Below are 13,998 nucleotides of genomic sequence, written 5' to 3'. Positions count from 1 at the left end.
CCTGGCCTTGTAGCTCGCCTCGCACCCCCTCAAGTTTTGAGATGCCCAGCTGGGGCAGCAACGGGGTCCTGCTCAGCTCTGCTGAGGGATTTCTTGGCGAATCTTGGAGAGGAGCTGGGACATTGCAGAGCGGCGCGCGCTGTCCTGGATCCGGTACACCTGGAACTAAGCGGGAGCAGATGGGGAGTGAGGGGAGAGGATGCCCTGTGCTGCTTGAGCCCCGTGCCCCAGCATCGCCAGCCTCCCGCAGCCTCCACGGCGGGGCTGGGGAGCGAAAGCCAGTGGCTGCCAAGGGCCAGAGGGCTCTGGGGGACAAACTTCAGTGCATCCTAAGCTGCCCAGCCCAGGTGGTTGTGGTTTTTGGCGCTGCCGCGCTCTGCCTCACAAGACAAGCCCAGGATCTCTGGTCCCAGTTACCTGGCTGAGCAGGATGTCAAAGTAGGCTGTGTCCCAGTAGGACCTGTCCTCAGTGGGGAGCTGCAGGAGAGCTCGGGTGCCAGGGTCTGTCTGCCGGTTGTCGATGCGCGCAGGGAGGCCAAAATGGAAGCGGAGGAAGCGTCGGGGGTCCCAGGCAAAGCTCTCCACCTTATCGTAAAGGGAGACAAGTTCTGGGGGCTCTCCTTGGAAGAGGTTCTCCTCTGGGTGCAGGAAGTGGGGCAGGTGCCAGGTGGCCAGGCAGCGGAGGAGGATCACCAAGAGCCTGTAGACAGAGCCCTCCAGGTCCTGCCAGTCCTCCGGGGAGGGGAAGAGCTCTGTGCTCCACAGCAGCACCATCTGCGGGGAGGGAGAGAAGGGTGTGGGATTGGACGCTCCCCGCGGAGGCCATGCCTTCACACCGCGCAACCACGCAATGAGGACATCATGTTCTCGGCAGCCTAGGGCTGCTAGGACCTACCACCTCTTAGTTTTGAACCTTTGCTTCACACCCCAAGAGCCCTTGTTGCAGCTCCGAAATAACAGACCCAAGCTTTCTGCAGGCACCAAGCGACAGTAAGAAACCCCGCTTGTGGTTCCATCAGCCACTGGCAAGGCAGGTGAACCTCCAGTAGCTGCTGTGCCAGCTTCCTCAGCACTATGCTGGCAAACGACCCAGCACTGATGCCTTTTGGTGACATGGCGTAATGGGCAACGCACGCAGTGGGCTGGAGCAGAAGACGCTTTTTTGAAGGACACATGCATGCTGTGCCCTTGTTTTTTTTTTTTTTTTTTTAAAAAAAAAGCATCAAAGAACGCAACACAAAGCAAACCCCATAGGATTTGGGTTATTTGGAGCTGGAGCTGTTCTCTTGGCAGAAGACAACTTTGCCTCCTTCTCCATCCTGGCCCAGAGAGCTGCCACCAGGCAGGGCACACCTGGATTGTGCCACCAGGTGCTGTCCCCAGCACAGCCCCTTTCTTAACGGGCGTCACCAGCTGGCCTGGGTCCAGAGTGCCGAAAACAGCTTGGGCGTGGAGAGAGGGTTTTGTCAGAGGATTCGCTACCCTCAGCCCTGCGCGGGCAGCTCCCAGCAAGTCGGGGCGCAGGAGGACCTGTGGCACGGCAGGCACGGCAATGCAGTCCCCAGCATGGCCCCTGCAGACAGGCAGCCTGTGCCAGGGGATGCCCGGCACATTGGCACCAAGCCCCAGCTCTTAACGCTCAGGGTGTTTCAGGCTCGAAGTTGCTGGTTCAATCCAGCAAGGGCCTGCCGTTTGCAAGGAAGAAGGATCAAACCCCTCTAACCATGGCCGGCAGCATGCATCCTTTCCAGACACATCCCAAAGCACTGAGGGCACTGGGGTTTGTTGCTTGGGATCTTCTTCCAGCAGCAACTCAGCCACAGCAGGGTGCAAGGGAGCAGCCTTGGCTCTGCCTGCCTGGAGAGTCACTGTCCGGCCAGCAGACCCTACCTACCTTCAGGTGGTTGAAGGTGAGACCACCTTTCCCACCCTCCTCTCCCCAGTCCTGGCTGCGGAGCTGGTCTAGCAGGCGAAGGCTGTCCAGACGCGGTCCCTTCAGCATGTCCACTGCCTGGAGCAGCTTCAGGATGGGGAGGTGAGTGGAGGATCTGGCAAGGGAAAGTGGGGTCTAGTGAGAGGGAGGATGGAGACCTGCATCCTCCCAGCTGGGGAGAGGATACCTGCAGTGACCTGGCATGAGCAGGGAACGTCCCCAGCCACCCACATGGCCTCAGGCATGCAGCATCCTGAACCACCTCTCACACCCGCCTCTAGCGAAGAGGGACCAGGGAGATTTGCAGCAAGATGGGGATGCTGCCGAGCAGCTCCTGCCTTCCCCGGAGGGGTAAGAGGGGAGGCAAAGTGGGGTGTGCTCCCTACATGCAGTGGGGCGGGCTGCAGGATGCCCCAGAGGGGAGGCTGGACTGGAGCCCAGGGAGGGGCCGAGCATGCAGCTGGACCACATTGTGCCCAGAATAAGCCTGGGGTGGTCCAGCCAGATGCTTGGCCACTCCTCAGGGCTGAGTAGCTGTTCTGGCAGGTAAGATGTGTGTCACCCTGGCCCCTTTTCCCACCCGCAGCCCGCCCTGGGAGGCACATTGTCACCCTGCTGCCGCCAGATGCCCAGGCTCGCTCCCAAAGCCCAAGCAGGGATCTGACAGCTGCCACCCTCTGTGCGGCCGGGGTTCAGCTCCTCTGAACAACTTAGGGGAGCTCCTTCAGTTGCATCCCCCCACCTCTTTCCTTGAGCTGCCTGAAATTTGGCTGAGGTTTTTCCCCCAGCCCAGGGCAGTGGGTTTGGACATCATGAGGGGGTGACTTCACCCCCCAGTTGACACATCCCTCCACTTTCCAATCCCCTTTTTGCCTACACCCGGTAGTGCTGCCAGACAGGGGGGATCCCCGGAGCAGGGTCACCCCAATACACACGCAGCTGAGCCGCTCACCTCCAGCAATGGGGAGAGGCAGGGACGAAGTGGGTCTCTTCGGTGGCCTTCCGGAGGCTGCCCTCAGGGAAGCCCCTGTCGCTCTGCCGGCCCTTGAGCCAGAGCGGGTCCTGCTGCCTCCTCACCATCGGGATGATGTCAAAGCGGATGGTCTTCCAGCCACCGCGGATCAGCAGGGAGAGCTCCATGCCATCTTCCTGCAAATTTTCAGCACTGAGGTCACCTAGATGCGGAGGGTTTGGCTGTGGTTAGGAGGTTACCGCAGCCGGTCCCGCAGGCTGAACCAGGTATGTGCCGCAATGCCCTTGGGCACGTCCCACCCGGCTCTACCCATCCCTTTCCAATGCTGCAGTTTGGCTGCGGTTCCCCAGCAAAAGCCCTCCTCCAAACCCCTCTGGAGTGGTTTTTGGGAAGGAGCATCGCTCCAGCAGGGCTTGGAGCCAGGCCAGCGGTGTGGGCACAGCAGGAAGCCCTGAGCGTCCGAATGGGGCCACGCAGCTGGATAGCTGAACAGTGCCAAGAAAAACAATGTGGTCCAAGAAAAATGGATCAGGAAAGGTCTCAGGTTGTGGGGGTAGAGGAAGATGAAGGGCTCTGGCTTGGCTGAGGAGGAAGGAGGGAATGATGGGATGGCTGGAAATCGGTTAAGAGGCTTCCAGACCTTCACATCACCTTTCCATCAGGGCTGAGATTTACTTTAAGAAGTACCTTTGGAGATGGAAATGCGTGAACAGGCTGACAGGACCCTTACAGGCATTCCCAGGGTCCCTTCCCCACTGCGTCCTCCCTGAGGATGCCAGTCCCAGCTGGGACCCATGCCCCAAGGTCCAGCCCTGAGGCACTTCCAGCTCACCCTCCAAACAGCCTCCTGCTGTGCAGAGGCCACTCAGAGGCCAGGAGAGACACGGGGAACACGGTTAGGGTCAGACAAGCATGCCAAGTTCCTGAGCAAACCCTTCCCGGGGACTAACGGCAGGGGTGAGTGACCCCTGCACGGAGCTGCCACCCACCAAGGAGGGTGCCATCAGCCCAGGGGATGCTTGAGGATGACTGCTGCCCCGAGATGGCAGGGAGTGGTTTGCATCTCCCCTTCCTCAGCTGAGGGCAAAGCCTGTCCCAGCGCATGGCAGGGTGCTTGCTTGCTTCTGCAGGCTTTGGGCAGGCTACGTGCCGTGGAACTTAATGCCCCAGGCCGTTTGCGCAGGGACCACCGCTGAGCTGGGCTCCCCAGCTGTGCCAGAGGCAGGTCCCAGCCCGGGCGGCGCCCTGTTGGCGTACGCACCTGGCTGAAGCAGGAAGCGGCGTTGGGAGCGCACAATGGCAGAAACAAGGAGCTCTTTCAGGTGCTGGACAATTTTGCCCGGAGCCAGGTACCTTGCGCCACTTCCTCGCTCCATCACACCCGCAGCGCTGGTCCAGTCCTCCAAGTCGGTCCCTGGAGATGGCACTTCCAGGAAGCAGGTGCTCAGCCCCGGACGGTACCCAGCTGGGGTGTCCCCAGGCTGGCATGCCAGCACCCGCAGGGCATTACCGTCAATCTGCAGGGAGACCTCCATGGTGACAGCATCCTCAGAGGCGCAGAGAGCAAACTCGAAGGCTTCCAGGTTCCTGGCGTAGTCCACGAGGAAGCGGGGCTCCCTGGCATGGATGTCCTCCAGCAGGGTCAGCAGGATGTCCTCGGCTTGCTGGAAATGCTCCAGCCGCTGCCTTTCGCGGGACGTGACCACCTCGAGGTAGCTGCCCCAGTGGGAAGCGCTGGCTGCCATGGCAGCTCCGCCACCTTCCCAAGCCTGCTCTGAGCAGGAGTGAAAATACGTGGGCAGGGAAGGCAGGGCTGGGAGCCAGCGCAGGGCAGGCGGAGGGAAGCCACAGCTGGGCGTTGACAAGCGCCAGGGCTGAGCGAACGCCAGGGAGAGCTGCCGGGAGCGCCGCATGCCCCCGGGGCAGACCCAGGGCGGGGGACTGAGTCACACCGTTGCCTCTCAGCAGCCCAGCAGGATGGTGAGGATGACATTGTGGTCTTGCACGCCTCTCCCAGCAGCCTTCCCTCACAGCCAGTGACAGACAAAGGTGAACCACCACCCTCCCGCCGCAGCCCAGCCAACCTGTGTTGTGCCCACAGGAGCTGGGAGCAGGCTGGTGCTGGAACTGGGCCATGCTGCCATGGCTGTGGGAAGCCTGCGGGACCCCACGCCCTGCGCGCGCGGCCCTGCGGCTCCAGCAGGCTTGGGGTCAGGCTCAGGACTGCCAGATGCAGGCAGCCCCCCGAGCCCCACAACCAGGCAGAGCCCCCCGGGCCCAAATCTGCAGCCGGCCCACAGCTCGCTTAGGCTTAGGTTGACGCTTAGGCTCAGGTTTAGGCTTAGGCTTAGTCTTGAGTTTAGGTTTAGGCTTGGGTTTAAGCCTGCCCACTGCGACCACCTCCCTGTGCCCCTCGGCCGGGCAGAGTCCCCGAGCCTGGCCCCACGCGTGGCCCCGCCTCGCCATTAGGCCCCGCCCCGCCGTTACCTCGGCAACACCGCCCCCGCCACGCCCGAAGCGCAGTGGCTGCGGTCGCCATGGCGACGGCGCTCCCCGGCGGCGCGGTTGCCTGGCGACGGCGCTGGGGCCGCGGGGAGCATCGCCCCGAGGGCGGGGGCGGGAGGGAAGCGGACAGGCAAACCGGCACTTTCGGCCCCAAAACGGGCGGGCAGCGAGGCGGGAGCGGGTAGAGGCGGCAGCAGGCGGAGCGGTGCTGCCGAGCGAGGGCTGCGTTCGGGGTCCGGGCTCCCCTCTGAGCGGGGTCTCGGTCACCTCCCGCCCCCCCGGGACAGGCTGATCCCCTGGGCTGCCCCGAGCTCTCAGCCCGCGGGTGGAAGGCCGGGCTCTCAGCAGGACAGCGCGGCTCCGCAATCCCAAGCTTCCCTGCAAACTGCTCCTGCCCTCGGTCAGAGCCGGCAAGGGAGCAGGGGAGGCCCCGCGGCAGCAGGAACCCGTGGGTGAAGGGGGTCGCAGCCGAGCGTGGGGCCCTGGGACACACTTCTGGGGAGGGGAGAGAGAGCCGTGGGGCTCACGGCCGATCGTCCCACCTCCTGTGGCTCCGGCTCTTTACGGCCCTTTCATACGGCCCAGACGAGGTTTCTGGATCTCCCTGGGGTTGTTTCCAGTTTGTCCCCGTGCCTCCTTTGGTCCCGCGTGGCTGAGGAGCCACTCTCCAGGCAGGGGTCTGTCCCTCACAGCCGGCTGCCTTCCAAGAGGGAGCAGGGACAGAGCTCCAACCCGCAGAGCATCCCCGGGTGCCTGCGGTATGAGCCGCGGAGGCGAGTGGCAGCCTGCACCAGGCTCCTCAACTGCCTGGGGATGCCCAGGGCTGGGGAGCCCCAGCCAGATTTGAAACCCCTGACAGCAGGCGACAGGCTCTGCATCTCATTACGAGAGCCCTACACTGTCACTTTCACTCCATCGGAGCACAGGGCCCTCAGTCCCCCACCCCAATCACCAGCCCGGCCAGGGCTGCACGCACAGGGCAGCTTGGGGAGCCGTTGGGGAACCGTGCCCTCCATGGGGCAGTTCTGGCTGACCCCGCAGCGCGATGCTGGCGTCCTGCTCCCATCACTGCCAGAGCTCTGGTGCCAAGAGGAGCCAGCACGATGTGACCCCCCCAGCCCCTCACCACCTTTGTCGCCTGCACTTCACGGACCTCCAGGTGCCACTGTCGAGTGGTGGGTGCTGCAAAATTACGCCCTCTGCCTCTTCCCCTAGACCGAGCCCTTCCCCTTCCCCTTCCTCCTTCCCCTTTCCTTCTTACCCTTCACTTTTCTCCTTTCCCTTCCTTCTTCCTCGTTCTCCTTTCTCTTTACTCTGTCTCCTTCCCTTTCCCCTTTTCCCTCCTCCTTCCTGTTTTCCCTTTCTTTCTCCTTTCCCCTCTCCTTCCTCTTTCTCCTTTCTCCTTTCCCCTTTGTCCTTCCTCTTCCCCTTTGTCCTTCCCCTTCCTCTTCCTCCTTCCTCTTTCTCCCTTCCCCTTCCTTCCTCACCCTTCCCCTTTTCCTTTCCCCTTCCTCTTTTCTCCTTTCCCCTTTCTTCTTCCCCTTCCCCTTTCTCCTTTCCCATTCCTATTCCTCCTTTCCCTTCTTCCTTTCCCTTTCCCCTTTTTCCTGTCCTCTTTGTCCTTTCTCTCCCCCTTCCCCTTTCCACTTCCTCTTTCCCCCTTCCCCTTCCTTCTTCACCCTTGCCCTTTCTCCTTTCCCATTCCCCTTTCCTCTTCTTCTGGCCAGCCAGGAGAGGTGGGAGCAGCCAGAGATGCTGCCCAACAGCCCGGGCTGGGGGCCAGCTCGGTGAGAGGTGGGGGGTGCTGGGCTACAGCAGAGGAAGTCCCCCTCGGAGCAGGGGGATGGCCACCAAGCAAGCAGCTCAGGGGGACAGGTCTGGCCCTCACCCTGCCCGTGCCACATGTGCTGAGTGGCACGGCCAGGTGCGGCATGGGGCTGGGCGTCGAGGGCGGCTCCAGGATGGGAAACCCAGCCGTAGGCTCAATGTGGGGCATCTCCATTGGGGACGAGATGCAGGGGCACATTTCCTAGCAAGAAGGTCAGCTAGACTGTGGCAGGAGCATGCGGCGCTGGGTCTGGACGAGTCACCGGAGGCTGGCGGGGAACGGCCTGGCACTGGCAGAGGGGCCGGGCTGCATGAGCTAATCGCTCGTTTTCCATCTCGGCATTTTATGGTTCTGTGAATTTTTGCTCCGTTAGAAACAGGAGAGAGAAAACAACCCAAAAGAGTGAGCCAGGGCAAGCGAGAGAGAGGAAAAAACCCAGGGGCATGGGAGCACTCGACACGGCAGGGGTGGGCAAGGGGCTGCAGCGAGCCCCCCGCGCCCTTCACCCAGCTTGCCCCCCGCGTCACCGTTGATCCCTGCACTCTGCAAATGCCATCGCCGCCCAGCAGAAAGACACCCGGGGGGGTTTGAGCTGGTGGGTGGAGGAGCTGCTGGGGGACAGGGAGACAGGGATGCAGGAGGGAGGTGATGCTCTGCCCCGGCACTCCGGCTCCACACCGGCTGCTGCGCCCCACGGGCCTCCCGCAAAAAGCCTGGGATGAGGAGGGGGGACGCAGGCAGGGGAGGTAGAGAGGAAGGGAGAGTAATTTAACATGACAGGCTGTTTATTTTGGCAAAAAGGGTTTCTTTTCAACAGATTTCAAAGCCCGGGCCCAGGGCTGGGGGGGGACCACACAGAGGAGTGGGAGAGCAGCGGTGTGAGGGGGGCGTTCGATGGGGCCGGGAGAGGTGGAGAGGAGCCCCCCGCCCTCGTGTCCCCGGGGAACTGCCGGGTTCTCACAGCCCCGCATGTGCTCGCACGCTCCAGTGGGCTCACCCCCCCCCGCTACCCCCCCGGGCGCCCGCGCGCTCCCGCACGCACGTGCTTGCCCGCACGCACCCGCGCACGTTCGCACGCTCCCCCAGCCCCTGCTCCTTCCTCCGGGCCAGGGCTCAGCTGGAGTCTTGGCTTCCCCCAGCGACATTTCAAAAGAGGCTGTTTATTAAAAAAAAAAAAAAAAAAAATTGCTAGGAAAGAAATAATTATTATAATCACATTAAGAGCTTTGGCTGTAAAAGCCCTGCGAGAGCGCGGGGAAGGAGCCGAGGCTGCGAACGGCAGGGAGCGCGGGGGGTGGTTTTCCTGCCTTGCGCTCGTTTTTTTTTTTTTCCAGTCCCAGTCCAACACACACCCCCCTCCTTTTCCTCCCCTTTATCCTGGGAAATGAAAACAATTTATTTAATGATGGATCGTCCCTTTCTCTGGTCACTGACCTTCTGGGCGAATTTCTGCTGAGCTCGGCGGAAAACGCGAGGCTGGGTTGTGGATCCCATCTGTGGGTGGGGGGTGGGGGGTGGGGGGAAGCTCACCCTCATCCTTCCCAAAAACCGTAGCAACAGTCCTGGGGAGCAGGATGGGGCTAGCGGGGAGGGTCCTTACCACAGCAGGGGGGCTCTTCTGCAGCTTCCCCTGGGAGCAGATGAGGGGGGCTGCAGCGGCCTCCAGAGCCCCCCACCGGATCCCCTTCTCTCTCTGGGAGATCTGCAGGGGTTCCCGGCACCCACTGCCTCCTCCCCGACCTGGCCGGGGGTGCAAGGGCTGGGCTGGGGTGCAGTGCCAGGGTGGGAGCAGGGGACGTAAGAGCTGTACCCAGGGTGGGAGTGGGGGTCGAAGGCGGCAAAGGGGCTTCCTGGGCTTGAGGTGGCTGCGGGAGGCGGTTTTTGGACCTGGCCGGGCATGAGGCTGGGGACGCGGCCAGGGATGCATGCGGGGCTGGATGGGGCGCACGGCAGCAGCCGGGAACGTGCACCCCCCAGCAGGCGGTTTGGCCCCCGGCCGGTCGGGTGCTTGGCCAGGCTCTGCTCCCCGGGGAGGGGAAAGCCACGGGAGCGAGGGGAAGCGGCAGTATCACGCTGACCAGCCGCCTTTCTTCTGGGGGGGCTGTCAGCACCCAGTGGGCATCGCCCCGGTGCCCCGGGCATGGGTGCAGCCCGGCGTCCCCTGCCCATCACGCTCAACCCCCAGCTGACCTGCAAAGCAGGGATGGAGCAATCCAGCGTCCGGCCCCCTCCCCTCCGGCCCTTCCTCTGCCGTGGCCTGTTGCTCAAAGCATGGTTCTTGTAAAAACGCGTAAATATTTATACAAGAATAATTTAAAAAACATGGTCTGTCAAATAATCAAAGTAGCAGAATATCCGAGGAGCTTTCAGCTGGATTGGGAAATCCGGTGCTGCTTTCTGAAGCCACGCTGCGATGCTGGAGGTGCTCGTGGCCGGCCCCAGCCCCGCGGGCTGCCGGACTTGCCGGCGTGGGTTCACGGTGGGTTTGAGGTCTTCATTCATGTGGTTCGGGGACCACAGCAGCGGGTGGCTTTCACTTGCGTCAACTCGAGCCGCCTGCTGCCAGGAGCCTCAGTCGGGGACGGGACTTCGTCAGGCACCGGTTTCAGCCTCACGTCCTGATTTCGGCACTGTCCCCCACACTGGGAACGCACCAGGAGCCAGAGAAATCCTTGGGTGAAGTGCTGCATCCCTGTCCTACCCTGCGCTGCGTGGGGATTGGCATGAGGAGTGGGAGGGTGGCAGCTGAGCTGGCAGCATGGTCCCCAGTGCCACGGGTGGCAGGGGTACTCCCCGGTGGCACCCCCGTCCCTCCAGAGCCAGCAGCTCCTGCAGCATTTCGAAAGTTTGGCTTTGCAAGCGCCGGGGCGAGAGCCTTATGTCAGGGTTTCGCTCAGGGGATGATTTGTGTCCGTCTAAATGGTCACACACCCCCATTTGCACTGGCGTCACCAGTTGCCAGCACAGCTCCTCTCCTGCGTCCCGATGGCACCATGGAGAAGCCCCGAGACGCCGCTCCCTAGGGAGGCAGGGCAGCGGCCTTAAAACGGCAGCACCTGGAGACCCCCAGCCCCGTTTCCTTCTGCTTGCTTGGGGCTCCCCTGGCTGGGGCGAGGCGGGCGACGCAGCTGCCACCGCGGGACGACCCTGCTGCCGTGGCTCAGCCAGCCTGCAGCCACCAGATGCCTCGGCCACGCGGTTCAGGGGAGGGGGGTCCCAGGGTGGAGGCATGGGGGTTGGAGAGGGGAAGGGGTCCCCCGTGTTCCCATGGCCCTGTGGAGCCGGAGGGCGGAGGCGGGCACCGCTGCGGGTTTGGGCAGCGCAGGGGGAGCGGGAGCCGTGTGTTGCTGTAACCTCCGTCCTCCTGGCCGCCCTCCAGCCCCTTCCCACCGCCCGCACTGATGCGCGTGATTCGTTTTCTCGCATTCTTTGAACCCAGGCCAGCTAACGAGTTCAAACCCCTTCATTAAAACCTCGGCTCCCCCTCCCAGAAAAAATGTCCGCGCACTTCCCTGTGCTGCCTGGCTGCTTTGCCCACCCTGGGGATGGGGGGGGTCCCGGGGCCGGTTCCCCCTCCCGCGGGAGGTGATGCTTGTGCCTTGCACGTGTTCGGCATCCGCAGGGAACGCTCTCTGCGCTCGGCCTAATTAGCTGGAAGGGAGGGGGAGAGCCAAATCCAAACCATGTGCTGACCTGCAGGCCCCTCCGCCCGAAAGCATCCGTGCTGAACGCTCTCTGGATCGTTAATAGCTCCCCGGGTCCTTTCCGCACATCCCCCCCACAAAAAACATGTGGGGCCTGGCCAGGGGGGGTGGGTAGGGCTTTGTGCTCTTTCCCAATGGTTTTCCAGGGCTGCCTTTCATGGGAGGCAGTGGGCAAGCCCTGTCGCTGTGAGAGGCAGCCAGGAGGAACCGGGGGGCAACCGCCCGTGGAATTGGTGCGACCTTGGTGCTGTGATGCCAGGGAGAGACAGGCTGGGGTCGGCCAAGGGACCTCTGCCTCCATCCCTCGCTCCCAGAGGTTGAATCTCCCTCTTCCTCCGGCACAGCTCTGTGGTGGGTGAACTCGTCCCGCAGCGTGCCCAGCGCCCACTGGCCTCATCAACCCGCTCGCCGGGTGTCCGCTGAGCCCGCGGGGAAGGGCCAGGTCCAAACGCTGCTGGGATCCACACCGAGGCGTTTCGCTGAGGAGCATCGCCCATCATGGGTGCCAGGAAGGGCAGGGGAAGCCTGGGATGAGCCCCTGGGATGCCCCCAGGACCTGCATGGTCCATACCCCAGCATGACAGCCCCACCAAACCCACTCCCCAGGGTGGGTCCGGGGGGTCCTGGCTCCGTTTTGGAGGCCGCCAAGAAGTCGGACATCCTGAAGGCAGCTGTGGGCAGAGGAAAAGGGGCACTTGCCCCTGGAGAGGGAGCAGGCGGCAGCGGCCAGAGCTTGGCCAGATGGTTTGGGGAGAGGGCTGCTTCCCCCTGCGCTCCTCCCAGCCTTCCCAGCATGGAGCCCGGCTTCACACCAGCTCCAGCTCCTGGCCCAGAGGAAATGGCTGCCGGCCGGGGCCCACAGCTGTTTTCCCTGCTCTGTTTGCTGCTTTCAATTTAACGTCCCGGGGAGCCGAAATGGGACGACGCCGGGGGAGCATTGCGGTGCTTTCCTGTGCAAAGCCTGCCTGGAAAAAAATCCTTCCCTCATGCTCGGGATGGCTGCCGGCACGGCTGCTCCCTTCTGCCCTGCCTGTCCCACGGAGGGGAAACTCCATCAGAAACCCGGGATGGCCCCTGCAGGGATGCTTGTGGCTGGGGGGGGCAGGTTGGTGTCACCATGTCCCTGCGTCCCTTGGGAGCTGAGCTCGCAGAGGGGTCAGGGATGGCACGGCAGGGTCGGGAGATGGGACTTTTGGGAGCCTGTGGCAAGAGGTGGGCTCAAGCCCAAAAGAGATGGGTCTCAGCCATGGATGGGCTGCTGGAGGGGGTGGCGGTGCCCCTGCTGCGTCCCCCCACGGCATCCCCTGGGCCGGGGAAGGGGCGAGCAGCCTAATGCCTTCCAGAAGATCAGCTGTAAATGGCCAGGGAGGGTAATTCATATCAAACTCATAAAGCCTTTATTAGCGTCTCAGGGGAGAAATCCGGATGTGGCCGTTTATTTATTTTGGATTTCTCTTTTTTTTTTCTTTTTTTTTTTTTTCTCTTTTCCTTTTAACATTTTCTTCCAGGAGATTTTTAAAGGGACAGAGACGCCTCGTTGTCTCCCAGTGTGGGGCTCTCGTCCGCAGGACATTTGGTCCCAGAGCGTTGATGCTGGCCGAGGTGCCCTGGCATCTCAAGGAGTCAGGCCGATCTCAGGGTCCGGCTTTGGTGTCACGCCTATGGGGGGCAGGGCCTGGCAATGCTGGGGGCCAGGGGTGCTGTGCTGCCCCGAGGATGTTTTGGAGCCCTGTGGTTTTGCCCTGAGTGCTGCAGCCCTGCTGCCCGCAAGGTTCCCCCCACGTGTAGCCCCGCTCTCCGCCCTCGGCCCCACGCCTCAGTTTCCCCTCTCTAGAGAGAGGGGCGACGATCCCCACACCAGCGCTGGGGCAGCCAGCAGCGTGTGGGCGAGGATTTTGGGAGCCACCCTCGCACCGATGGCAGAGCTGGGGCCTCGGTGAGGCAGACTTTCCGCGGCGGTGTCCGCGGCTGGTCCGAACCCAGTCCCGCTGTTGTTTGCTCCACCGCTTCGCTCTTTACATAATTTGTTCCTTGGCCCCTTTTCAAACGTACCTCGCGATCCTTACAGCAGAGGATATTTATACAGCGGGTGTGTGGAATAACACGGAAAACCTCTGGAGCCGGGGACCGGATTCCCGCACCATCTCAGCACCGGGGGCAGGCGACAGCCCTCCCCGCTTTGGCTGGGACCCTGGTGGGGGCTGGATGGGGTTCTCCCTCGCAGCTCCCCCCGCCTGCACCCGCACACCCCGGATTCTCGTGCTGTGGGACAGGTTGGGTGCGGGGCGGTGGGAGGGGATGGGGGCAGCAAGCTCCCCCGGCCCCGCCGGATCCCTCACCCCAGCGCCTGCCTGGCCGTGACGCGGGCACCGTCCATCGTTAACCGTTAATTAACTATCGAAACCCAGCGGTGCTTTTCAGCGGGGTCTCCTAGGGGGCGGCCCCCCACCAGTTTTCTGGGGGACTCGGGCTTTCTTGATAAAACCATTTGTTGCTGATAAATGCAGGGTGGGTGTGGGTTGGGTTTGTTTTTTTTTTTTCTCCAGTGGAGACAAAGAGGCCCTTGAGCCTAAAGCATAACTTAAAACATGGCATTCCTGAAAAGAATTTCCTGATAATATTTTTAGCACCTGAAAAAAAAAAGGGGGGGGGGAGCAAAAAAAAAAAAAAGCAAATAACACCATTTTTTTCTCTTTGACTCTTTTTTTTTTTTTTCCCTCCAGCCCTCTGTTTTAAAGCAGCGGAGGGGACTCGCTGCCGAGCTGCAACTCGGGGGGAGCGGGCCCGCGGCTGGCCTTGGAGGGGGGCTCTGCACCCACGCGTGTCCTTGGCTGCTCGCTGCTTTTCCTGCGGGGAGCGGGGGCTGCGGCAGAGAGGGGTCCCTCCGCGGGGGGGGCAGAGGGAGCGGTGGGGGGTGGGTCCCTGCGTGGGGTCCCCCCACGGGGGGCGGGGGAGGGGGGCACCCTCGCCCCGCCCCTATATTTGCATACCCCGCCCCCTTCGACACCGCCCTCCCGGCGCGCCGAGCGCCCATTGGCTGGCCGCGCCCGTGCTA

General features: G+C 62.6%; 1 protein-coding gene across 1 annotated transcript; it reads right to left on the bottom strand.

Moving 5' to 3' along the window:
- Positions 1 to 15: 15 nt before the first annotated feature.
- On the bottom strand, positions 16 to 4,651 carry MAB21L4 (mab-21 like 4). The gene is made up of 5 exons (XM_010120671.2): positions 4,168 to 4,651; positions 2,886 to 3,108; positions 1,895 to 2,048; positions 418 to 774; positions 16 to 165 (listed from the first exon to the last, which is right to left on the bottom strand). Exons 1-5 carry the CDS (start codon positions 4,649 to 4,651, stop codon positions 73 to 75), a joined length of 1,311 nt encoding a protein of 436 aa, XP_010118973.2. The 3' UTR covers positions 16 to 72.
- Between the last annotated feature and the right edge of the window lie 9,347 nt (positions 4,652 to 13,998).

This window comes from Chlamydotis macqueenii, chromosome 9 (assembly GCF_036417535.1).
Source record: "Chlamydotis macqueenii isolate bChlMac1 chromosome 9, bChlMac1.mat, whole genome shotgun sequence".
Taxonomy (NCBI): domain Eukaryota; kingdom Metazoa; phylum Chordata; class Aves; order Otidiformes; family Otididae; genus Chlamydotis; species Chlamydotis macqueenii.
Note: the sequence above shows the minus strand (reverse complement) of the source record. Positions and strands in the feature narration are given on the sequence as shown.